Genomic DNA, 24,978 nt, shown 5'->3' with positions numbered 1-24,978 from the left:
GGTTGACAGGAACTTTTGTAAAAATCAGTTTGAAATTAAAAATAAAAGTCTGATAATGTACTTTCTCTATCAAAAAAAGCTTGAGATGTCCTTTCCAAAATGAGTGTAAAGTATAGATGGGATACAACTCATATCAATATTGCATCATTTTCGTGAACTGTACAACAATAATTAATATTTTTACATTACTGTTAGGGTTTGGGTAGGGGTAGACGTTGATAAAATACAATTTATTAGGTAATTTATCAAATAACAAAAATATTTGGTGCAATTATGGTTTTTATATTATTGTGAAGGTGGGGTTTAGGGTTTGGGTAGGGGTGAACATTAATCAATTACAATTTAATGGGTAATTTAATAAATAATATGATAAATACTCTGTATAATTACTGTTTTACAGTACTGTGATGATTGGGTTCAGGGTTGGGGTAGGGGTAGACGTTGATAAAATACAATTTTTTGAGTAATTTAATAAATAATACTTAGGAATTACTGTTTTTACAGTACTGTGATGATTGGATTTAGGGTTTGGGTAGGGGTAGATGTTAAAAAAATACAAATTATTAGGTAATTTATCAAATAACAAAAATATTTGGTGCAATTATGGTTTTTATATTATTGTGAAGGTGGGGTTTAGGGTTTGGGTAGGGGTAGACATTAATAAAATACAATTTAATAGGTAATTTAATAAATAATATAATAAATGCTCTGTATAATTGCTGTTTTAAAGTACTGTGATGGTTGGGTATAGGGTTTGGGTTGGGGTAGACGTTAATAAAATACAATTTAATGGGAAATTTAATAAATAATACTCTGGAACTACTGTTTTTACAGTACTGTGATGGTTGGATTTAGGTTTGGGTAGGAGTAGATGTTAATAAAATACCATTTTTGGGTAATTTATTAAATAACAAAAATATCTGGTACAATTATGGTTTTTATATTATTGTGAAGGTGGGGTTTAGGGTTTGGGTAGACATTAATAAAGTACTATTTGATTGGTCATTCAATAAATAACATGGAAAATATTCTGTGTAATTTCGGTTTTTACAGTACTGTGGGGGTTGGGTTTAGGCTTGGGGTAGGGTATACGTTAATAAATTACAATTTAATGGGTAATTTAATAAATACTTATATGAATAATGCTCGGGAAGTAGTTTTTACAGTACTGTGGGGGTTGGGTTTAGGGTTTGGGGTATAGGGTAGATGCTAATAAATTACAATTTAATGGGTAATTTAATAAATAATATAAATAATGCTCGGGAAGTAGTTTTTACAGTACTGTGGGGGTTGGGTTTAGGGTTGGGGTATTGGGTAGATGTTAATAAAATGTAATTTAATGGGTAAATTTATAAATAACTACTGTGACGTGGGGTTTAGGGAGACTTTAATAAAATATAATTAATGTTTAATTTAATAAATGATATAAATAATTCTGGTTAATTTCTGGCCGCAACCGTATCTCATCTAGCAACAACCCCAAATGAGTCACAGTGACATTGTTAGATTTGCTTGAGAATTCAACCAGCCTGACACATGAACACTGTCTTAACCAATGGTGTAGGCTTGGAGGCGGGGCTGTATTTTTTGCTGACCAATGGAAGTTGATTGGAAATTACAAATCTGTTGATTTGCTTCATCTATACAAGAAAGAAAAAAGATAATAAGATGTTTTTTGTCTAATGAGTGACAGAATTTTATGACAGCTTTACAGTGAGCACTGTGAATTTAAATTTTTGAGTCAACTAAGATGAAATGTATTTGAAATATCTGTTGAAGTGGCATAACAGGCCTTACCACTCGCTGATAAGATTTCATTAAACAGACTCTATTTACAGCTTTGGTTTTGGATTGCTAGTTGGATTAGCGCTCACTCCACACCCATAGATACTGTAAGTGAAGCAGAAAGCTTCGCAAGTGAGTCACAGCAGCTTGCAGTTACCATAAAAAACCTACATTAAGAAAAAAAAGAAGAAAATTTCATTTCTTCTGCATCAAAGCAACAGAACTTCATGTGTCTTTGCTAGGATTGATTGCCGGTGTAATCTGACATTTCCTCGCTGACCTTTTGTGTTTCCCATTTGAGATTAGACTTGACGTAATTGAGCTCTTGCAAGAACCACATGTAATTGTATATTTATGTGCTTTTATGCGCTCATGTTCTGTCACTCCAAAAAAAAAAAAAAAAACATCTGAAACTTGGGAAAGCAATTGACTGTAATTGACAGCAAAAGAGCGAGGAAGGGAATAAGAAACAGTCCACTGAAAATTGTAAGCGAGTTGGCAGCCCGCGAGCCGCGAGTGGAAGACGCTCGTAAAAATTTTGAGGTAAATAAAAACTAAGGAAATATATTTTTACACATCCTCCGGTGCTGTTTTGTTCCATATTAAAACTACAAGGGCAGCGGATTCCATTAACAGTGAGTCAAAACGAAGCCTTTGGAAAGAGCTCATTGTGAGAATCGATGTGGCGGTTTATGAAAACTCACGGCTGGGGCTGGCTTTTACAAACAGCTGGCATGAACGATCGCGCCATCGTAAAAACAAAATATGACTGGCGGTATTCCTCATTCTCCTGTATTATATCTGACATTTCTGCCATGTCAACCCTACAGTGATTGGTTTTAATTGGGTTGCGTTGAGGGCGGAATGGTGGCTCAGTGGTTAGCACTGTTGCCTCACAGCAAGAAGGTTGCTGGTTCAAGTTCTGGCTGGATCAGTTAGCATTTCTATGTGGAGTTTGCATGTTCACATGGGTTTTCTCCGGGTCCTCTGGCTTTCTCCACAGTCCAAAGACATTCAGTATAGGTTAACTGAATAAACTAAATGTGTATTGCCGTAGTGTATGTGTGTGAATGAGTGTGTATGGGTGTTTCCCAGTACTGGGTTGCAGCTAGAAGGACATCTGCTGTGTAAAATATATATTGGATAAGTTGGTGGTTCACTCCTCTGTGGCGACCCCTGATGAACAAAGGGACTAAGATGAAGAAAAATGAATGGGTTGCGTTGAAATTTGGGCTTATCCTTTCAGCATTGCTATCGGGTTGTATGATATCGAAGGATACACTCCATCCTTGCTAATGCACTAGGCACTTTGTTAGAAACACTTCTATGTTTACACTTGTACAGAAAGCTCTTTTATATTTTTATACTTTGTACTTTTTTTCTACTGACACATATTTTACATGAGTGTTTCTCAACCACGTTCCTGGAGGACCACTAGCTCTGCATATTTTCCATGTCTCCTTAACTAAACTCACCTGATTCAGATCATCAACTCATTAGCAGAGACTAGACCTGTAATGGCTGGCAGTGACAAATGAGACATCCAAAACATGTAGTGTTGGTGGTCCTCCAGGAACATGGTTGAGAAACATGGCTCTATATCTAAAGTCTTTAAATATTTTATACTTGCATTTGTTTTATATTGTGTAACTTCGATTTCTCCATGATTAAGATAGGTATTATTATTATTATTATTATTATTATTGTTTTTGTCATTGTTATTATTTTAATGTCACGAGTGGTCGTGTAAGCATATAGCATAATCTACAGTATATGACTGTTTATGTGACAAATCAAATTTGAATGTAAAATGTGCAAACCTGCAATAGTCATATCGCAGGATCTGAAATGTCAAGCTGGGATTATGATTAACCAGGAGCTAGTTCAAAACATGTGGTCTGTGGTGTCACAGTTGAACTCCAATCAAATAGTTTGAAAGATTTTGCTTTGGATGTGCTTTTAAGGCCTTTGACTGTAAGATTTTAAGCAAATTGAAACTATTAAACTAAAGTGGGGGTGATGCGGTGGCGCAGTGGGTAACACAATTGCCTCACAGCAAGAAGGTCGCTGGTTCGAGCCTCAGCTGGGTCAGTTGGCGTTTCTGTGTGGAGTTTGCATGTTTCTCCTCGTGTTCATGTGGGTTTCCTCTAGGTGCTCCGGTTTCCTCCACGGTCAAAAAACATGTGGTACAGGTGAATTGGGCAAGCTAAATTGTCTGTAGTGTATGAGTGTGAATAAAAGTGTATGGATGTTTCCCAGTGGCTGGAAGGGCACTGAATGGCGAATGAGTGGCGGTTTATTCTGCTGTGGCGATCTTAGAATAATAAAGGCACTAAGCAGAAAAGAAGATGAACAAATGAAACCAAAGGGGTTAAGTGTGCCAACATATGGCACTATGTTGCTCATGCCAACCTGCTAAATCAACCTGCTAAATTCCCTATAGGGGAGAGCGGGTCACAAAGTAACACTTTTTGGTTTTGGTCAAATAATAAACAAAGTAATAGACAAACCATATTTTTACCAATAACACACAAGCCTCTCCTACAAATGAGCACAGAAATTATGATCACCAGACCTATGGGTTCTGTGCAGTATTGCCAAAAGTGCCAGGAGTAAAAATGTTACTATTTACCCTACCTGTGGGGCAAGTTGTAACAGACAGGGGGTTAGTTGTAACACATGCTTACAAAGGCAGATTTCACACAATTAATTTAAATTCAGTTTACTTTAAATAGCAGCTATATTTCCTCAGTATACTGGCTTATTTCTTTTTTATTATACATAGCACAGTATGTTTATTCATTTGTTTATTGGATAAACACATTTGAGTCTATTTGCATTATTATCCATTATTATACAATGCATTTGTTTGCATTATTAGCAATAAAATATTTTCTGTTAAAAACATTTTATTTCAAAATTTCTCGGCATTACACTCAAAATTCAAACAATTATTTTGTTTATTGGTGTCCAACAGTGTGTGGCATAATTGTAACACCCTGTTAGAACTAACCCCGCTGTGTCGTGTTTTCCTCAAAACAGGCTAGCAGTCACTGTGTGTTTTTTACATCTTTCAAAATGGTTTCATCTTTTAGCCTTGAAGACGGTGATCACAACAATATAAGATATTATGTTCATACTTTCACAGATTTTTTTTAAATAAAAAAAAATATTTACTATAATAAAAACTTTTATGCTGTATAAATGGTTTCTTCTGTGTTCCCCATCCGAATTTCGCCAAACTTTTTCAATAATTGGCAGGAAGACGTCTGCTGACACTGTGGTGAAAACCTTGGAAGAATGCCATGGTTAACCCTGAGCAAACACCTTAAAATCTGTTACATTGACCCCAGGTTACTTTGTGCCCTGCACTCCCCTACCGATCCTTCCCCTCTTTCTGCTCCCAATGCTCTGCTTTAATTTATTATATCATGTATATTTTTGTGTAATATTACGTATTTTATGCACATGCATTTCCCCTACAAAATCATCCCAGTCAATGTAAAATGATGAATTCTTTCCAAATAGACTTACTTAAGTCATCTTGTAATAGTATATTCATATTGCAATGTACAGTTGAAGTCAAAATTATTTGTCTCTGTGATTTTTTTAAAAATATATTTCTCAAATGATGTTTAACAGAGCAAGTTTTTCTACAGTAATTACTATAATATTTTTTCCTTCTGGAGAAAGTCTTATTTGTTTTATTTCGTCTAGAATAAAAGAAGTTTTATATTTTTTTTTAAAACCATTTTAAGAACAAAATTATTAGCCCCCTTAAGCAATATTTGTTTTCGATTGTCTACAGAACAAACCGCAGTTATACAATGACTTGCCTAATTACCCTAACTTGCCTAGTTAACCTAATTAACCTAGTTAAGCCTTTAAAATGCACTTTAAGTTGTATACTAGTATCATGAAAATATTAAATTATTATTATTATTTACTGTCTTCATGGCAAAGATAAAATAAATCAGTTATTAGAAATGAGTTAATAAAACTATTATGTTTAGAAATGTGTTGAAAAAATCTTCTCTTCGTTAAACAGAAATTGGGGAAAAATATACAGGAGGGCTAATAATTCTGACTTTAACTATATAAATATACAAATTATCGCAATGTCAGTTTTTCCCGAATATCCTTCACCCCTAGTAGACATGAACTGATGGTATTTCAAAGCCATCGGCATCCATCAACTGTTCTCTTCTTGTTGTTTCTTTTAAGAGTCCCAAGATGGGAATTACAAATCGGACGTGAGCAGCAAGCCAAGGAAAGAGCGCACGGCCTTCACCAAAGAGCAGATTCGGGAACTGGAGGCCGAATTCGCCCATCACAACTATTTGACCAGATTGAGGCGTTACGAAATCGCAGTAAACCTGGATCTCACGGAAAGGCAGGTGAGAAGACCGACCGCGACCTCCTACCTGTTCATCAATCATTCTGTCAGAAGCTACCGCTGCTTTTTCCCCTCCTGTGTTCGGTGGTTTTCTGTCCAGCTGTGGCTATGGAGTGGGACTATTGTATTCCAGATGTTTCTGCAAGCTCTGTTTTTCTGGCTGCAGTGAAGTAACAGGAGAGGCGAAGGAAGTTTTTGTCCACTTCCGCCCTTGCCGTTCCATCTAACAAATTGGTCTGTGCGTGGGAAGTCGCTTCCTGCGGCCACATGTGAAATAAATAGCACATGACGCTTTATTTGGAGCCCGAGAAATATGGCTTGTTGTAGTTATTTGATGTTTTAACCAAACAGCGATGTAATCTTATTAAACCATTGAAGTTTATTGACTCTCGCAGACATAAATAAGATGACATAATGCCTGCTGTTTTGGAAATGACATCATTGGCAGGTCATTCATAGCATTTTTAACTGCTCAATGAGCCATGCGAGTGCGTTATATACAGTTGAAGTCAACATTATGAGCCCTTCTGTGAATTGTTTTGTTTTTCCGAATGTTTCCTAAATGATGTTTAACAGAGAAAGGAATTTTTCACAGTATTTGCGAATAATATTTTTTCTTCTGGAGAAAGTCTTATTTGTTTTATTTCGGCTCAAATAAGATCAGTTTTTAAACTGTTTAAAACAATTTTAAGGTCAAAATGATTAGCCTTATGATTAGGGGTTTTCAACCTTTTAGGACCCCCCCCAAAGATTGGCTAATTTCACTTAAGCCCCCAACCCAACAACAACCGGATGTTAAGGGATTTGTTTTGGGGTACAAATCGGATGCCGTCAGGGACCCCAACATAGTGCTGGTTGGCATGATAGCAGTGCACCTTCCCGATTTTTTAACGCACTCTGAGGTGTGCACGAGCCTATTCAGAGTATCTCTAATGAGCCGATTTCGTGGCTTTGTTCTGATGAGATTAACTTTGGAAAAACACGTTCACATGAGGAATTAGAATGGGGGAAAAACAAGAACACCAAGTGCAAACTCTCCTGTCCTTCTCACCTTCCTTTTCAGCACTACTTTTTAAAACTTTATTGCGTAAACGATCAACCTCAACCTAAAAATGACTGACTTAAGCACGGACGCGCACGGCAGAAACGTTAACTTACGAGAGAGAGCCATTCTCCACGTTGATTGGCTGATAAAATGAAACATAAGTGAGAAAGAAAACGTGCGTAAACCCACATTCTCTTCACAGAGAGTAGACAAAAGATGCAGCTAGATCAATAAGTAAATAAGTCCTAAGATTACAATGAAATTCATTTTAAATGCCATGAAATTTTTTAATTATTGTACACTATTGGATTTTTTTTTCATTACTGACCGTACATCTTACTGATGTCGAAATTATCGTACCAATACCATAATTATCGTACGTCTGGCAACACTGGCCATAGCATAATTGCTTTTGATGTACGTGCATACAGAAAATGCTGCTTCACAAAGCCAAGTTCGCAGAGCCCTGACGGTGTGGTTGAGTCGAACATTGAGTACATATACATGGGACGCTAATACTTTGATATATTTTAATACAATTAAGACAATACTTTGATTAAGAGTCACCATGTAAATAGCGATTTTTGATTAATCCCACTAAAGTCATAGCTGAACTAAACAGAAATGGAATTAGGACATGTGGAGTATGCCTTTATTAGTGGCATTATTGAAGTAAACATCGCAGTCAAACTATTACTGCCATGTAGGACTTTCCGCCATATTTCTCGACAAGATCCACACACGTGGCTGTCAGTAAAAGACCGCACACACATACATCGCGAAATGCTGAAGTTTTTTTCTTTCCATTAGGCGTGCGTTATTAAATTCCATTCAAACAACACTCTTCCACCAGTCCTAACTCCTTATTTGTGTCTAATTGCCCAGTTTGTCACAGGGGCATGACTGATATGTTCATAAGTGAAAGTGAAGCTGCCGAACTGCAGTTAAAGTCATCTAAAATTACATGCAACTCTTCAGAAAACGTGTCCTGCACATAAATTGAATTTAGGCTGAGTTGGGCCGCCATGTTTTTGGGCGCCGATGTCCTCCTTGGTTATGAGTATTTCGTAGAATGCTTTCTGTTCAAGTGCTTGAACAAGTTGCTGGTTAAGTGAAGTTTATTTATTAACTAATTTCGAGAGGATCACGGGCTTACGATTGCTTGCAGTTGGCCCTGCATTATTCAATTTATGATTTACCAAACGATTCCTAAGCCACTATAAATACCCTAAGTTCCATATGACAGCCATCTTCGTTTTGAAGAATCCCTCCTTCCACCCCTACTTTTCCTCCTTTCCTTTCCTAGATGGCACGGTTGCCCAGTGGTTAGCACTGTTGCCTCACAGCAAAAACATCACTGGTTCTAGACTTTACCAGGCCAGCCAACGTTTCTGTGCGGAGTTTACATGTTCTCCTCGTGCTCACATGGTTTTCCCCCGGGTTCTCCGGTTTCCTCCCACCGTCAAAAAACATGCAACCTAAGTTAATTGACTAATCCAAATCGGCACTATAGACATGCTTCTAATTAATAGTTATCCTTTAAGAGCAATCACTATCTGTTCATTAGTTCTCGAGATCTACCTGAGCTCAAACTTCACTCTCGCCCTGCAAACGGGCTCTCTACCGGGACAGCAAACAAGCTTAATAATCAGTCATCAGCTAAGTGTGAACTCTTGAAAAGCAGTCAAAAGTTCTTTAGACAGCATTTCACAGCAATATTTGTATTTTTACGCTCAATGAAATCAAAGTAATGTCTGTATTTCCACTTGAAGAAGCAATCACTCTCAACAGCAGCAGCTCGCGTTCTTCAGCTATTTAAAAGCGCATGCTTATTAACTGATGTTGCAGGAGAAAAAGTTATCTAAAAGAAGCATGTTTTTTCTTCCAAAAACTATATATCTATATATGTATCTTAAGTAACGCAACTACGTTGACTTTAGTAACAGTAATCAGATTAGACAAATTTAAAATATAATTCATTACATTACTGTGTTCCTCAAAAATGTATTTAGAATACAGTAACATGTTACCGTGGAATGCATTAGACCCAACTCTGGAAATGAGTTATTAAAACTATCATGTTCAGAAATGTGTTGATAACAATCTTCTCTCCATTAAACAGAAATTGAGGAATAAATCTAAAAGAACTCAAAGTTACCAGGAGGGCTAATAATTCTGACCTCAACACGTTGCAGTATTTTGCCTTTTAGATAAGCAAGTGGCATCTGTGGCCTGAAATTATGCTTTATTCTCTGGGGATTCATTCCCAAGGCTTAGAATTAAAAACCTTGCCACACGACAAGTAAACAGATCCGTCTCCTGCAACGTGATCTCTGTGTGAACCTGCTGGAGCTCTTGACTGTGACTGAAGGGCCACCGCTGCTCTGCACATGATAAATGAATACTAATGATAATGTTGCACTGGCTAATTAAAACTATCTTTGATTGAGTTTAGCGCAGCATTCTATTGATAACGCTAAATGTTTTTAGGGGTGTACAGTTGAAGTCATAATTATTATTGGTATTATAGCTCCTTCTTTTTAAAATATTTCCCAAGTTATGTTTCACAGAGCATGGAATTTTTTCACAGTGTTTCCTATTATATTAGTTTTCTACTTATAAGGGTGGTTCTTTGTCTTAAAGAGTGAACCTTTTTGCAGTTGTAAATACTGCATTTTAGTGACATTTAAAGCTCTATTTTTAGCTGGATTAGCTTGTCGGATGGTCATCATAACCACACTTTTTGAGGTACCAAAAAGATTTGCTAAATATGTAGAATAATATGAAAAAATACTTATTTAAAAAATACATAAGAAATTAAAGTTTTTGTTATAAAAAAACAAACAAAACATTTTTAAAGTTCATGGATAGCAAAAATAGCCTAATTAGTATTCAAATTGACGTTATTATGGGCTGCTTTTGGTGCTTCAAATTTTTTTATTGCTATTTTTTTCTGATGACTTCATCTTTCTGACTTTTGTCAGATGACTTTTGTCATATTGTATGTTTTCTTACACATGGATGTTAGACTCATGAAAAATAATTATTTGCATTCACTGGAATTCACTTGCTTAATTAACATAACTTGCCTGGTTACACTAATTAACCTAGTTAGGCCTTTAAATTAGAACTTTAATCTGATTATTAGTGTCTTACAAAATAACAAAAAAATATGTGCTGCCATCTAGGCAAAGACAAAAAAATTTGTTATTTGAAATCGGTTTTCAAAATTATTATCTTTAAAATGTCTTGAAAAAATCTTAAACATCACTTGGTAAATATTTAAAAAATAATTTATATTTCACAGGAGGCCAATTTTTTGTTCAACTGTATATGTTGCCATTTATTTCTATATATAATGTTAATTATATATATTTCTGTTTTTAATAGTTTATTGCACATTTTATATGTTTATTTATTTATATATTTTTCTATCTATTTATTTTATATAAAGAAAATATAAATAGTAAAAAAAATATTTAATTGATTCAATAATTCAATTATTAATGGCTAAAAAACTAGCTATTTCTAAAGGCAGTCCGAGCAGCATCTTAAAAACAAAAAAAAATATCACATTCATTTTTTTTAAATAATAAACATCAAACTTTAAATGAACGTTGCTTTCAAAATGTTTTATTCTTCAATATTCAAGGGCTTAATATTATTCCTAAAGTCAGTCTGAACTTTACTTTTTTTCTTATTTTTATATTTCATTTGGTAAATTAATTCTCCCATTTATTATCTAATATTCATATATAATGTTTAATTTAAATTTGTCCAAATATGTAACAACTATTATTTATTTATTTAAATACAATTTGATATAGAATTTAAAATGGTTTGTTTCTAAATGTGATCGTTTTAAGAAATTTTAAGTGTAAACATTTTACCAACTCACAGTTTATCCATAAAACAGTGTTTTTTTAAAGTGGGGGTCGCTTGGTGATTTCCAAAAACCTCATATATGTTATTAAACCATTAGAATTATCATATTTTATCCATAACCTACAGAAGATACAAATAGTTTTAACTTATAATATATTTAATATATACTTAATAGTTACATAAAACAACAACAACATGCAAATAAAAATTCATCAGCCTTTCAAATATTTTTTCCATTAGATTGTGACCCCTAGGGTTATCATGCTAGATTAATGTCACAGCAATAGCGTTAGTTGCAGAAGATTGATTTTACAGCACAATGTTAAACTTTGACACCTTTATGGCACTCACATATATTAAAAATAAAGCCCACGACTGAACATTCAGGATAATCTCCAAGTGAGGGTGTCAAAATTAAACCAAGAAGAGTCTTGTGCTGTAAACATTGTGCCCACCATTCTCATGAGGTTGATAGTAAATTAATCAGGTGAATAATGATTATAAAAAATGATATGGTTGTTAAACTGTGCAACTTTTTTGTGTTGTGAATATGCTCATGTTTATACAGTTCCTATTGGTGTGTGCACCATTGTGTGCAATATTTGTATGTTTATATCCACCTCCGAGCATAGTTGGGGTCGCTAGTCACTGGAGATGTTATTTTAGGAGTCGTCGTGGGCTGAAAATTTCGAGAACGTCTCCCATAAAATATTGTTTAGCACGGACAATTTAAAGCTCAAACGGTTTAGAAGCAGTTTATTTAGCCTTTTAACATACAAACTCCATTCAAGACAAAAAAAATTAACATTAGAATTTCTCATTAATTTTTTTCCATTAAAAACGCAACCAAAAGTAATCTACCAACCTGAAGGAATCAAGATGTGTGCTGAGTTTTATGACAACTGCAACGTGGCTCTGATTTCATTTACACACAACCAGTCTTCAGCTTCAAATTTATCCCAACGGCGCCATGCGAGTGATGATATTTTTATGAAATACATGTGCCCTTTTTATATTTTGCCTATTTTCTGTATAATGACGTGCACGAACCGGCGCACACAGTATCTTACAGGACGTTTTCAAGTTAAGAGGAGAATTGCAAACGCTGCAGATATATTTTAAGAGTGTCAGTCTTACAGTGCTGACAGTAATGAACTTGGGTGGCTGATTCAGTATGTTGTTGATAGAAGACCTGAAGGCAAGACACTGCAGGTGAATAAGGAAAATGAAAACACAAAAAACACAACACAAACACAAAAACGGCAGTAATTTCCTTAAGAAGTAACTAAGTAACAGTTAGTTACTTAAAAAATATATTAGTAATTTATTAGTAATATATTATTTTTTTAAATAACTTTCCTTAACACTGATTACAGGATTTCTAAATTCTCACATTTACATATTTCATATGAGGAATGATTTTAATAAATATGAGTAAATGTGCATACATTTCTTGAACAAAAATCTTAACATTGGATTTGGTCAAGTTTAATTTTTTTTTTTCTTTTTACATATTGAAATCATATTTTAACATAATCTTAAACCCAGCCAAGATTAAACAAACAAACAAACAAACAAACACACAAACAAACAAACAAACAAACAAACAAACAAACAAACAAACAAACAAACAAACAAACAAACAAACAAACACACAAACAAACAAACAAACAAACAAACAAACAAACAAACAAACAAACAAACACACAAACAACACATTACTTTCGTTAAAAAGTAAATAAGTAACACATTTTTGGATGATATATTACTTTAGAAGTAACTTTCCCCAACACTGATTAAAGGGTTTCAATAATATCATAAGGCATAATAACAATAACAATAATAACATGAGGCTTAATTTCAATCAATATAAGCTAATTTGAATACATTTCTAGAACAAAAATCTGAACATTAAATTGGGTCAAGTTTTAAAAATATATTTTTTTAACATATTGAAATCATATTTTTACAAAATCTTAAAATCAGCTGAGATTAAACAAAGAAAGAAAGAAACAAACAAACAAACATACATAAACACACACACACACACACACACACACACACACACACACACACACACACACACACACACACACACAAAAAAACAAATTTCTTTAGATGAAAAGTAACTAAGTAACACACTTAGTGCTCTATTTTAACGATCTAGGCGCAGAGTCTAAAGCGCAGGGTGCAAAAGCATTAAGGATGTGTCCAAATTCACTTTTACTATTTTAAAAACGTAAAAATATGCATTGCGCCATGACGTATGGTCTAACAGGCTTGTGCTTATTCTCTTAATGATTTATGGGTGTGTTTTGAGCATGAGGTGCATTAAACAAGTTATGAGATGGGAGTCTCATCTCCCATTCCCTTTATGCCAGTTGTGTCTTGCCATGGCGCATTGTGTATTTACATGGCGACTTTGTAAGTGGAAAAACTGAACGCTTCACTAGCGAGAAAAAAGAGCCTCCTCCATTCGGCCTGTTTACGTTCTCTTTCTCTCTTTCGTGGATAAGTAAACAGTGTTGTACGCACTCCAATAAAGACATCCATCAGCCTATATATTTAATTTTGTTTCTACATTCAGTTCTAATTTCCAGCAAATGAATAAATGAACAATAATAATGAAGTGTGGTCAAAAAACTGAGTTACTGTATATCCAAACACACGTCCTATGCCCCATATGGTCCAAAACCTGACAGGTGGACAAATCTATAAGCTTGTTTTTAATAAAACAAATATAAATATGTATATAAATAATGATGATGATAATAATAATAATAATAATAATAATAATAACAACAATAATGACATTATACAAATGCAGGTTGTCATGAATAAACTGAGGAAAGCCCGCCGAGATGAAGAAGGCATGCAGCCAGTGGTTTTTATATTTATGTAGGAAATAATAATTTTGGTAACATTTTAATCCTTTATTATTTTTTTCCATTTGTAAAGATATTTGTGAATGGCTGTACAACCTTTGTGTATTAAACAATGTGTGAGCGTTTAAAGCACACAACTACACTGGACTTTAAGCTGGTCTATTGCACAGTTTATTTTAATTCTTCAAAATAGCAACACGCCATTTGCACTTTAACACACCTCTTTTCTAGACTGTAATACTCATGAGTCCACAAAGTGGTGCAAATGGATTTGCTATTTAAACAACGTGGTGCAAAACGGGAAAATTAGGGTTGCGCTGGTCTGAAAATAGCAAGACATCGTGCCAAACACGTCTTGCACCTTATTGCGACGGGTGTATGAGCCCTAAGTTACATTAGAAAAAATACTTTTAAAAGTCACTTTCCCCAACACTGATTACAGGATTTCAAAAATATCACATTTAAATATGCAAATGAGGCATAATTTCAATATATATGAGCTAATTTGCGTACATGTCTAAACAAAAATCTGAACATTGGATTGGGTCAGGTTTAATTTTTAATTAATTAATTTATTATTTATTTATTTTTCACATATTAAAATAATATTTTTGACATGTTAAAGACAGCGTTTTTACAAAGGGCATTTGGGGAATCTTTTTTATCACTCCATAATTCAGAAAATACTATGAAGAGACTATGAATTTTATTTTATTTTTAAAATAAATTGTTGTATATAATTAGGCACATTGTGTACAAACAAATCCCTCTTTACAAATCTTCAAAAATATACAGTAGATGTGAATAAAACCGTGAAGGTTGGTGTACAGTATGAAAGAGTAAAATAGAGATGTATGGCTCAGTAAAAGAAGAGAAAATGGCCTTTAAAAATAGGTACTGTAATGGGAATTTATGGACACAAATTGCTAAAGTATGACAAAAAAATGCTTAAAGTGTGTTTTGTATATTTTCTGTACATTAAACTGAATTAAAAAGACAAAACAAAAATGGACCTGTTCACTCTAAAATATAGAAAATACTATTAAGAGCCAGTATTTTTATAGAATAAAATGTTGCACACACTGTACTCAGGCATATTTTTATGAACAAATTCCTCTTTAAAAATCTACAAAAATATACAGTAGATATGAATAAAACTGTGAAGGTTGGTGTATGAAAGAGCTGCTAAAGTGGAGATTTATGGGTTATCCAAGAAAAAAAAAAGTAATTTAGAGAAAATGGCCTTTAAAAATAGGTACTGTAATGGGAATGTATGGACGCAAATTGCTAAAGTACAGCGAAAAATGCTTAAAGTGTGTTTTTTGTAATTTCTGTACATTAGACTGAATTAAAAGTCACTTCATGACAAGCCAAAAATGAGCCTGTTCACTCTATAATTCAGAAAAAACTATGAAGAGCCAGGATTTTTTTATAGAATAAAACATTGTACATACTGTACTTAGGCATATTATTTACGAACAAATACCTCTTTAAAAATCATCAAAATATACAGTAAATATAAATTAATATGTGAAGGTTAGTGTATGAAAGAGCTGCTGAAGTGGAGATTTATGGCTCAGTGCAAAAAAAAAAAAATGTATTTAGCAGTGGTGTAGTGCTAAAAAAGGTGGTGTACTATTACCCACCTAATCCAAATTTTAAAAGTAGGCAAAAAAAAAAAAGAAAAAAAAAACGATGAAAGTCAATGTTTCTTTGATTTATTAGATAATATATATATACACTAAATATCAGTTACCTGTAACTATTGACTTCCACAAAAGAAAAAACAAATACTATGGAAGTCAATGGTTACAGGTGTCTAGCTTTTTTGGAAATATCTTCTTTTGTGTTCAAGAGAATAAAAAAAGACAAACCAGTTTAGAACAAGTAAAGGTTGAGTAATTGATACAAATTTTCTTTTTTTTTTTGTGTGAACTATCCATTTAAAAAGGAAAAATATAAAAACAAATTTATTCATTTTTATCCTAATTCAATGATTTATGCTTAGCTAATAGTGACCCCAGCTGACCTGGAGACTGGCTGAGTATATTGAGCTGTATTTAAATGTATATGAGCATATATTATTATTATTATTATTTTTTTAATTATTATTTTTAATCTAGAAAACAAAAGCAAAGCACACTTCTTCAAAACCCCAAATACTAGCCTATACTCAAGTACATGTACTTTCCATGTATTAAATAAAACCACCATTTTTTAAATTCATAATGGCATAAATATAAACTAATTAAAAACGTACAGGCTAATTTACATATTTCCCTATCGTAATATAAGTCATAATAGGAAATCATTTTAAACACGATACAACAAATGATGTTTCACTCTGATGTCACTCAGATGTATGCAGATAAGTACAGTACACACTTCATGAGGTAATCGCAAACGTTTTAGGGGGCTGAATGGAAATATATGAGGGCTAAAGCGACGACGATGCTTGACATCATTCAGTTAATTTGTTGTGATCTTCGAATAACTCACGAAATGTTCTCGCAGCTGCTGCGCTCGTCAGGGGTGGGGAATGCTGCAAATTAAACAAAAATGCACCAATTGCAAAGATGCAAGTTAAAAAAAAACATTTGGTATACAGTTAAAGGAGACGTGAAATTGAATACATAAATTAGGGAAGTCTAATCCCCAAAACAAGTGAGTATACGCAATTATCGATCCTCAGAAGTGGTAATACACACAGTGGAAAAAAGTAGGTATACTGAGTATACATGCGTATAGTAAGGACTACACCATGGTATTTAGAGAAAATGGCCTTTGAATATAGATACTGTAATGGAAATGTACAGACACAAATTGCTAAAGTCTGACAAAAAAAATGCTTAACGTGTGTTTTGGATATTTTCTTTACATTAGACTGAATTAAAAGTCACTTTATGGCAAGCCTGTTTTGCCTGCAGCGTCTTAAAATCCCCAAAATATTCCTTGAAACATAAGCCAAACGAATCATTGTGTCTCTAATTAGAATGTCAAATGTGCTTTTGATCTTAACCATCACGTTTGATAGCCGTTTAGAGGGGAAAAACATACTTCAAATGACATCATTTAGCTGATTTGGGCCTGGTGTTCGTCAAGTCTGATTGCATATGAAGAATTAGCGTCTATTCCACGTGACCATCTCTAACATTATGCCTCGCCAGAAATAAATGTTAGTGTATGGTGGCCCGGTCCCTCAGCGAGCCTCACTGGTGACCGTTTAAGAAACAGCTAAATCATCATTCTGGGAAACGTAAAAGCGGGCTCTGACTTGCAAAGGGAAAAGACAGAAATTGTCTGATGCCACATTACAGATGGGCTCTTATTATTGCCGATCTTGAAATAACTGGCAAATATGCGCATGTTATTTTTCAGACTTGGTCAGAGAAACATAATTCCAAAGTTTGCGGCTCAGGCCTCAGAATAGCACATTTGCACCTGATGGAGGCATATTGGTTTACTGGAGTTTGGTGAGTCATGGGTTGATCCAGCTCTCCAATCACTCTGCCAACACACACACAGTAAACAGATCATCTGCACCAGCGGGCCAACAAGCAAACTTTGATGAAGACAAATTACCTGCTTAAAAAGAAAGGCTGCAAAAAATAAAAGATGTAATTCTTGTCTCACAATTCTGACTTTTTTCCACTCAAAATTGTGAGTTCACATTTTAGAAGTTGTAAACTAGCAATTCTATATATTTTTTCTGAATTGTAAGATAAATTTAAAGAAAAAAATACCTAATTGTAGAGTTTAAACATTACAACTTTTTTTTTACCGCATTTTGAATTTAACGCATTTCTTTTTCAGAACTGTAAGATGAATTTGGAGAAAAAAGGATGTAATTGTGAGAGTTTACAACTTGCATTTGCAAAATAAAAACTCAAAATTGCTAGACTTTTTTTTTTATTTGGTCATGGGATATGAAAAATAATACAACTCCCCTTACAATTTGAGAAGAAAAAAATATCTAATTGTGTGAGTTTACTAATTAGTTTTCTAATTGCTAGAGTCTTTTTTATTTTGGTTATGGGATATGAAAAATGAAAACTGGAATGCTAAATATAATTAGCTTAAAAAATAATTCACCTCACAACTGACTTTTTTTTACCCTACTACATTTCTTTTTTTCTGAATTATAAGATGAACTGTTGAGTCTACAACTTGCAGTTGTAAAACAAAAACTCACAATTGCTTGAGTCTTTTTAAAATGTTTAGTTTATGGTATATGAAAAATAAAAATTGTCATTATAAAAAATTACTTTAAACAATTCTCCTTAATTTTGAGTTTAAACATTGCAACTTTGACTTTTTTACTCTGCCACATTTCTTTTTCTGAATTGTATGATGCGTCTGGAAATAATAAGATCTAATTGTGAGTTTGCAATTGTAAAAATAAAAACTCACAATTGCTTGAGTAATTTTTTATTTTACTCATGGGCTATGAAAAATGAAAGTTGTCATTCTTAAAAATAATTAACTTAAAAAAAATTCCTCTTACAATTTGGAGCCTAAATGGTACAACTTTGACTTTTTTAACCCTACTACATTTTTTTCTGAACTGTAATATTAATTTGTAGTAAAAAAAAGAAAAAAAATATTGTGAGAGTTCCCCTTACAACTCCAAATAATAAAATTCCTCTTCCATTTTGGAGCTGTAAGGGGAACTCTGAATTTTAAGTTTTTTTTTTTTTTTTTTTTTTACAATTGTTTATATCTTGAAATTTTGAGTTTACAGTATGTCTTACTGTTACATTTTTATTTTATTTATTTATTTATTTATTTATCTCGCCATCCAGATTGATTTTTCTGCCATGGAATTTTTTAAAAAGTATCAGTCGATTATAAATCTGTTTTTTTTCTCTTATTGAATAAAATAAGGCAATTGCAACTTTTCATCTCAGCATTCTAATGCCATTCATTTAATGTTACTAGAAGTTTACATCTCTTTTAATGTTTTTTTAATCCAGAGTTTACATGTAAAAAAGGTAATATAATTTAAAATATGTAATATAATAAGGCTAGTTTTCCTTATAAAGGAGTGTTGGAATTAGAAATGGTTAACTTTTACGTTGTCTTTTTTCCTCAGAAAATGATCTCCATTTTCTGAATTTTTTTTTGAGAAATTGTGAGAAACAATAATAAGGATGAGAATTGTCAATTGTCAAATTGTCAGCCTCAATTGTAATTGCAATTCCCAACCACCATTTTATTTATTTTATGTTAAGGTGAAACACACACCATTTTGTGTTCCTCAAAAATAAAAACACTTTTTACAGTGTGAAGAATCTGAACAATAATGAGTAATAATCTGAAGTCCATTTTCCACTTGCGCAGTGGAAAGATTTTTTGGCTGATTAAACCTCACAGAAGCATAAACATCATTTTTAGGACTGCAGCAAATAACTTGTGTATCTTTCTGTCCCACCAGGTGAAAGTGTGGTTTCAGAACAGACGGATGAAGTGGAAGCGGGTTAAAGGAGGTCAGCAGGGGGCAGTAGCCCGAGAAAAAGAGCTTGTCAATGTAAAGAAGGGAACGTTGCTTCCCTCAGAGTTTTCGGGCATTGCTGGACTCCATACGCCAGACTCACTTCTCAACAACGAGGACAGTCAAGACAGCGACCAGAGCTCTGAACACGCTCACTTATGATACTAACAACTTATCTGAGGTCAAGATCAAGTTAAGTACAGACTGAAAGTACAGACTGAAAGTACACGAATACTGCACAACAGGTGCCAATGAGGACAGTTCCTGTTGCGCCGCAAATAGTGTCAGTCCTCGCTAAACTTGTAAAAAAATCTATACACGACTGATATACTGTTGTGCCTTTGAATGATGCAGCGTCTTTCTCATACTTAGGTGTCAATTTACAATGTAAAGATGTTTTGCTAGTTTGATGGAAATGTTTACACGTTCGAAAATATCGTTAAAGGGAAGGTTCAACCAAAACATTTACTCATTTGCTCGCCCTTAAATGGTTTGAAATCATCTTGAAAGTTTGTATTTTAAAGCAACACCCCACTTTATTTTGAGAATAGGCTCATTTTACCACTCCCCTAGAGTTAGAGATGTTGAGTTTGACCATTTGTGAATCCATTCAGCCAATCTTTGGGTCTAGAAGAAGCACTTTTAGCTTAGCTTAGCCTATACATTGTATCTGATTAGACCGTTAGCGTCTCACTTAAAAAATTAAAAAAATAATTTCGATAGTTTTCCTATTTAAACCTTGACTCCTCTGTAGTTACATTGTGTACAGACCGACGGTTTTTTCAGGCTATGGCTAGGAACTACAGTATTCTCTCATTCCGGTGTAATAATGAAGGAATTTGCTGCTGTAGCAAGCACAATCATATTACACTAGTATTATTTTTTGGTCCGGCATAATATCATTGTGCCTGCTGCAACCATAGTACGATTGCAAAGTTCGGAGATTGGCTTGAATGCATGCAAAAATGGTACAATTTTACTGTTTATCTCTAGGTGATTTGTAAAATAATCGTGTTCCTTTAAAGGTGACAACAGATACCCATTTTACAAAAGTTGATATGTCTTAATGAAAATCTATAACTTTGGTAAAAAATTTCTCAATGGTAGAGTAAATAAACACTTTTTACACAGTCAAAACTTACCTTGGTCCACAGTGAGTCGTTTCACTTCGTGGCTCATTAAATGCTAATGAGCTGCTGTTCACCAAACCTTGAGCTTCTGCTGACTTTTGTCTGTATGATTGACAAAATGTGAGAACCCCACACTGGCGTTTTCTTCCTCGTGTATAATTTATAAGTGCTTGACATTGCAGCCAGCCGTTATCCATGTAAAATGTATTCAAACAAACATCTGTACATATGAAAAATGACGCAACTGTATTTAACAAATGCTCAGTAGTGATGGGTCATTCTTGAACAATTCGTTCATTTTGAACAAATCTTTTGTATGACTCAAGAACGATGAGTCCTCTCAGAGATTAATTTGTTTATTTTTCATCGTTTAGGTGGAGTAGAATATTAGTTTCTTTTTTTGAGTCGTTCGTTCATCACATGAAAGACAGAAGTCAGTCATATGCAGTCAGAGCTGGAAAAAGATTTGATCCGTTCATTTCTTGAGTCCTCGGTTTGAGTCATTCTTTGGTTTTATGAAAGACAGAAGCCAATCATATACGGTCAGAGCCTAAAAAAAAGATAAGATTCGTTCATCTCTCGAGTTCTCAGTTTGAGTCCTTCATTCATCAAGTGAAAGACAGAAGTCAATCATGTACAGTCAGAGCTGGAAAAAAATTTGATTCGTTCATCTCTCGAGTCCTCGGGTTGAGTCGTTCGTTCATCAAGTGAAAGACAGAAGTCAATCATGTACAGTCAGAGCTGGAAAAAAATTTGATTCGTTCATCTTTCGAGTCCTCGGGTTGAGTCGTTCGTTCATCAAGTGAAAGACAGAAGTCAATCATGTACAGTCAGAGCTGGAAAAAAATTTGATTCGTTCATCTTTCGAGTCCTCGGGTTGAGTCGTTCGTTCATCAAGTAAAAGACAGAAGTCAATCATATACAGTCAGAGCTAGAAAAAGATTTGATGCGTTCGTTTCTCGAGTCCTCGGTTAGAGTCCTTCATTCATCAAGTGAAAGACAGAAGTCAATCATATACAGGCAGAGCCGGAAAAAGATTTGATCCGTTCATTTCTCGAGTCCTTGGGTTTGAGTCATCTCTCTTTACATGCTGTCACATGATGAAGGAATGACTCAAAAACCAGAAGACTTGAAAGGTGGACTAATCATCTGTGTTTTCGGCTGTGACTGTGTGTATTGGTTAAGGTTATATGGGACTGTCAGTGTCACGTGAACGAACCACTCAAATTTGAAAACCTGTCAGAAGAGGTGAGCTAACATAATCAAAGACAAAAGACCAGGTAAACAATAAATGATTTTCTCTTTCTTATAGCATTCTGGTTATGACTTGCTTGTAGTGTGATCAACATTTGGTGTAGTTGTAGATGAGTTTGCAAGCAACTCGTAACATTTTTCAATATTTTGGCAAATTGAACAAAATGAACAAGACTCAAAGATCTGAGTCTGTAAAACGATCCAACTTCCCATCACTAACGCTCAGCTGGTCAATGTGAAAAGTACAGCACCACACACTGACATCACAGCTCTGCACATGAAGAATAATGATAGGATTTTAAACACGAGTGAACTGAAGCTGGGGTTTGATAATGACAGAATGAACCAAACATAATTTATATATTTTAAATGTCAGAATCGCAAAAGCAAAGAAACAAAAGGCATTAACGTTAATCGCTTTGCTGTCTGTTTGCAAAAAGAGGAGTGGAGGAGGACACATAGTCCGTAGTTTTGTTGATGGGAAGTAACAGTTAAACAACAGTGTAAAAACATGTGGGGTTCCATCGCTGATTTGTGTTGGGACAACATGAAAAAATTAAGTTATCTAATTCGGTTTTATAAATTTTAGTGGATTGAACATAAAACAATTAAGTTGTCCCCCCCAAAAAGACTTAAAAATTGTGTTGTTTAGCTCATATTAAATATGTAGTTTGAACAAGTGGCAATTTTTTTCTTTTCTGAGTGTAGTCTGATCTCACGATGAAATATTACTATATTCAATTTTGTCACTTTCGTGGCTAATTCATACAAATTCAGTTCAGACGTATAAAAATGTTGGACTTTAAATATGAGGCATGTCACTAAACCCCATACCTAAACCCAGCCATCATCAAGGAGCAAATCGTAATCAAATGTACGGATAAAATTGTACAAATTCCAAATAGCATTGGGAAAACCAGTACGAAATTTAAGAAGGTCAGTTATGATACATAAATACACTCATACAGTTTATGAATAAAAAAACAAGTAATGAAAAACATACTTTCATTTCAACTTGTCTGAGCTGGAAGACAAGACAGAAACCTAATTAAATACAAAACACTTTTTTTTTTTATCCGATGTCACCTTTAAAGCATTTTGGATACTGGTAGACTGTTGGTAGAACTCCCTTTAAAAGCATTAGAGGTGTTTTCAAAATCTGACATGCCAGCAAAGCCAATTTTTCCTAGGGTCTGGGGCTTCTGGTCAGGTCTTATGGGTATTTCCTGCATGCAGTTCCATAAAAAAGTCACCCGCAGCACCTTCAAAGTAGTATTTTTCTGCTCTTTTACTTGAAAATAAAATGTAGCAGTCTTAAAAAACAAAAAACGATTGGTCAAATCTGGCCTAATGACATTCCGTTGGATTGAAAAACTGTATGTTTTAGTTTTGCACTGATTGTGCCTTTATTGATACTGATGTTTTTGTACAATTTCAATTTGTGATCGTAAATGACGATCAATTAAGCATGCAGGAGAGTCAAACATTATGTCATGTACATATAAATCTCGACAGCTGTATCATGTGCACACAATAACACATGCTTCAACAATAAACTTTCATATGTTGCCTTGTATGATTTTCCATTCAGTTCTGAATAGATAGATATCTTCAATATCCTCCAAGGGACAGAGCAGCCAGGCACATGATGGCCACTTCTCGCAGCCGTCCATCACGTATCCAGCTGCAAACATCTCCACAGGACAGTTGGGTTCTTCCGAACCCAAACTTCTCATTGAGAAGATGGTGTCAATTGCGTTCAGAGACCAGTTGATCAAGTCCATAATTCCTTATTCATTTGGAGAGCAGGGCAATGAGAGCCTCGGAGATAGAATAAGATGAGGCAAGAGGAGCCAGCCAGGAGAGATATGGGAGGGAGAGGAAAAAAGTGTGACCACCTTCGCCGAGAGCTAAGGAATGAACTAACTACTCCTCATATACGCAGTCGCAACTCAGTACTAGGAAAAGCTAAATTAATAAACAATGACAAACCCAATGCACAGGTAATTTTGTGTTTTAATTAAAATTAAATAACTCTTTTTAACCCAGTGGTTAGCTTTTCCCATTTATGACTTAACCTTTATTACATTTTCTATTTCTATTTTATGCTATACTAAAATCTTCCCATCTAACAGGCTTTTTAGTTTTTTAATAAAATCTAAAAAATATTAAAAACATGTATACTGTTTAGATCATGTACTTCACATACAGTAAGTTTCTGTATAATTAGAGGTATATAGCAGAGAACTTACTTTAATCCGTAAATGTAATACTTTAATACTGAAATAATTTAAAAGTTTTTATACTCGCACGACATGGACCGTCTTTCTGTTATGTTCTGTGTTTGTGTACTCAGCAAATCTTATATCAGAAGTTAAACTGACAAGACTTGAAACAGACTTCAACTGTATATATTTATTCGTTATATTTTGTTATATTATGAAAAATATTCAAATGTTACAATATGTACAATGCATACAATACAGTTTGTAAAGCATTATATCCCTACATGTCTTATTGAATGTATTATATGACAGATCTACTGTAGCTTTGTTAACTAAAGAACTGTAAATCTAATTGGATTTTTATTGTAAACCTTAAGTGAAGTTTATTCATAAACAAATTTCGAGAGGATCATGTGCTTATGATTGTTCACAGCTGTTCCAACTTTAGCTAATGACTGATTATCCTATCAGACGATTCTTAACTCACTATAAATAACCAGACTTTTCTCATCTCAATATCTTCGTCTTGAAGAAACCCCCCCACCCAACCCTACTTTCCCTCCTTTCAAACGGGCGTCACGGTGGCCAGCGATTAGCGCTTTTGCCTCACAGCAAGAATGCCCCTGGTTTAATTCCTTTCCAAACCAGACGGCATTTCTGTGCGGAGTTTGCTCGTTCTCCCCGTGGTCGCGTGGGTTTTCCCCGGGTCCTCCTGTTTCCTCCCACAGTTCAAAAACAAGCACTCTAAACAATTAATCAAAATACATTAGCTAAACTCTGAGTACACCTTTCAGCATACATATCCGACACTTAGCTACAATAAGCAAGAAGGGGAGTCATCGAGATCTACCTGAGCTCAAACTCCCCTCTCGCCTTGCAACG

At 34.3% G+C, this 24,978-nt stretch overlaps 1 protein-coding gene and 1 long non-coding RNA gene across 4 annotated transcripts in view; both read left to right on the top strand.

The window, feature by feature from the left end:
* The window catches only part of meox2a (mesenchyme homeobox 2a), a 33,290-nt gene extending 9,843 nt beyond the window's left edge, over window positions 1-23,447 (top strand). The window contains exons 2-4 of one of the 3 annotated variants that reach the window (XR_015509705.1): window positions 6,010-6,182; window positions 19,431-21,419; window positions 21,516-23,447. Coding sequence is in view for 1 of the 3 variants with exons in the window: in XM_087284483.1 (XP_087140609.1) it covers window positions 6,010-6,182; window positions 19,431-19,649 (392 nt within the window). In the remaining 2 variants the exon portion in view is untranslated. Of the gene's footprint in view, window positions 1-6,009; window positions 6,183-19,430 lie in introns of all 3 variants that reach the window. The other 2 variants (XR_015509706.1, XM_087284483.1) reach the window with 2 other exon arrangements.
* On the top strand, window positions 192-2,172 carry LOC141377886 (uncharacterized). Its single transcript, XR_015510082.1, has 3 exons — window positions 192-463; window positions 568-721; window positions 1,271-2,172. It is a non-coding gene; the product is annotated as an uncharacterized LOC141377886 (long non-coding RNA).
* Window positions 23,448-24,978: the final 1,531 nt, after the last annotated feature.

Source organism: Danio rerio, chromosome 15, assembly GCF_052040795.2.
Source record: "Danio rerio strain M-AB ecotype USA chromosome 15, GRCz13ab, whole genome shotgun sequence".
Taxonomy (NCBI): Eukaryota; Metazoa; Chordata; class Actinopteri; order Cypriniformes; family Danionidae; genus Danio; species Danio rerio.
The sequence above is the reverse complement of the archived record's forward strand: the minus strand, read 5'-3'. Positions and strand labels throughout refer to the sequence as shown.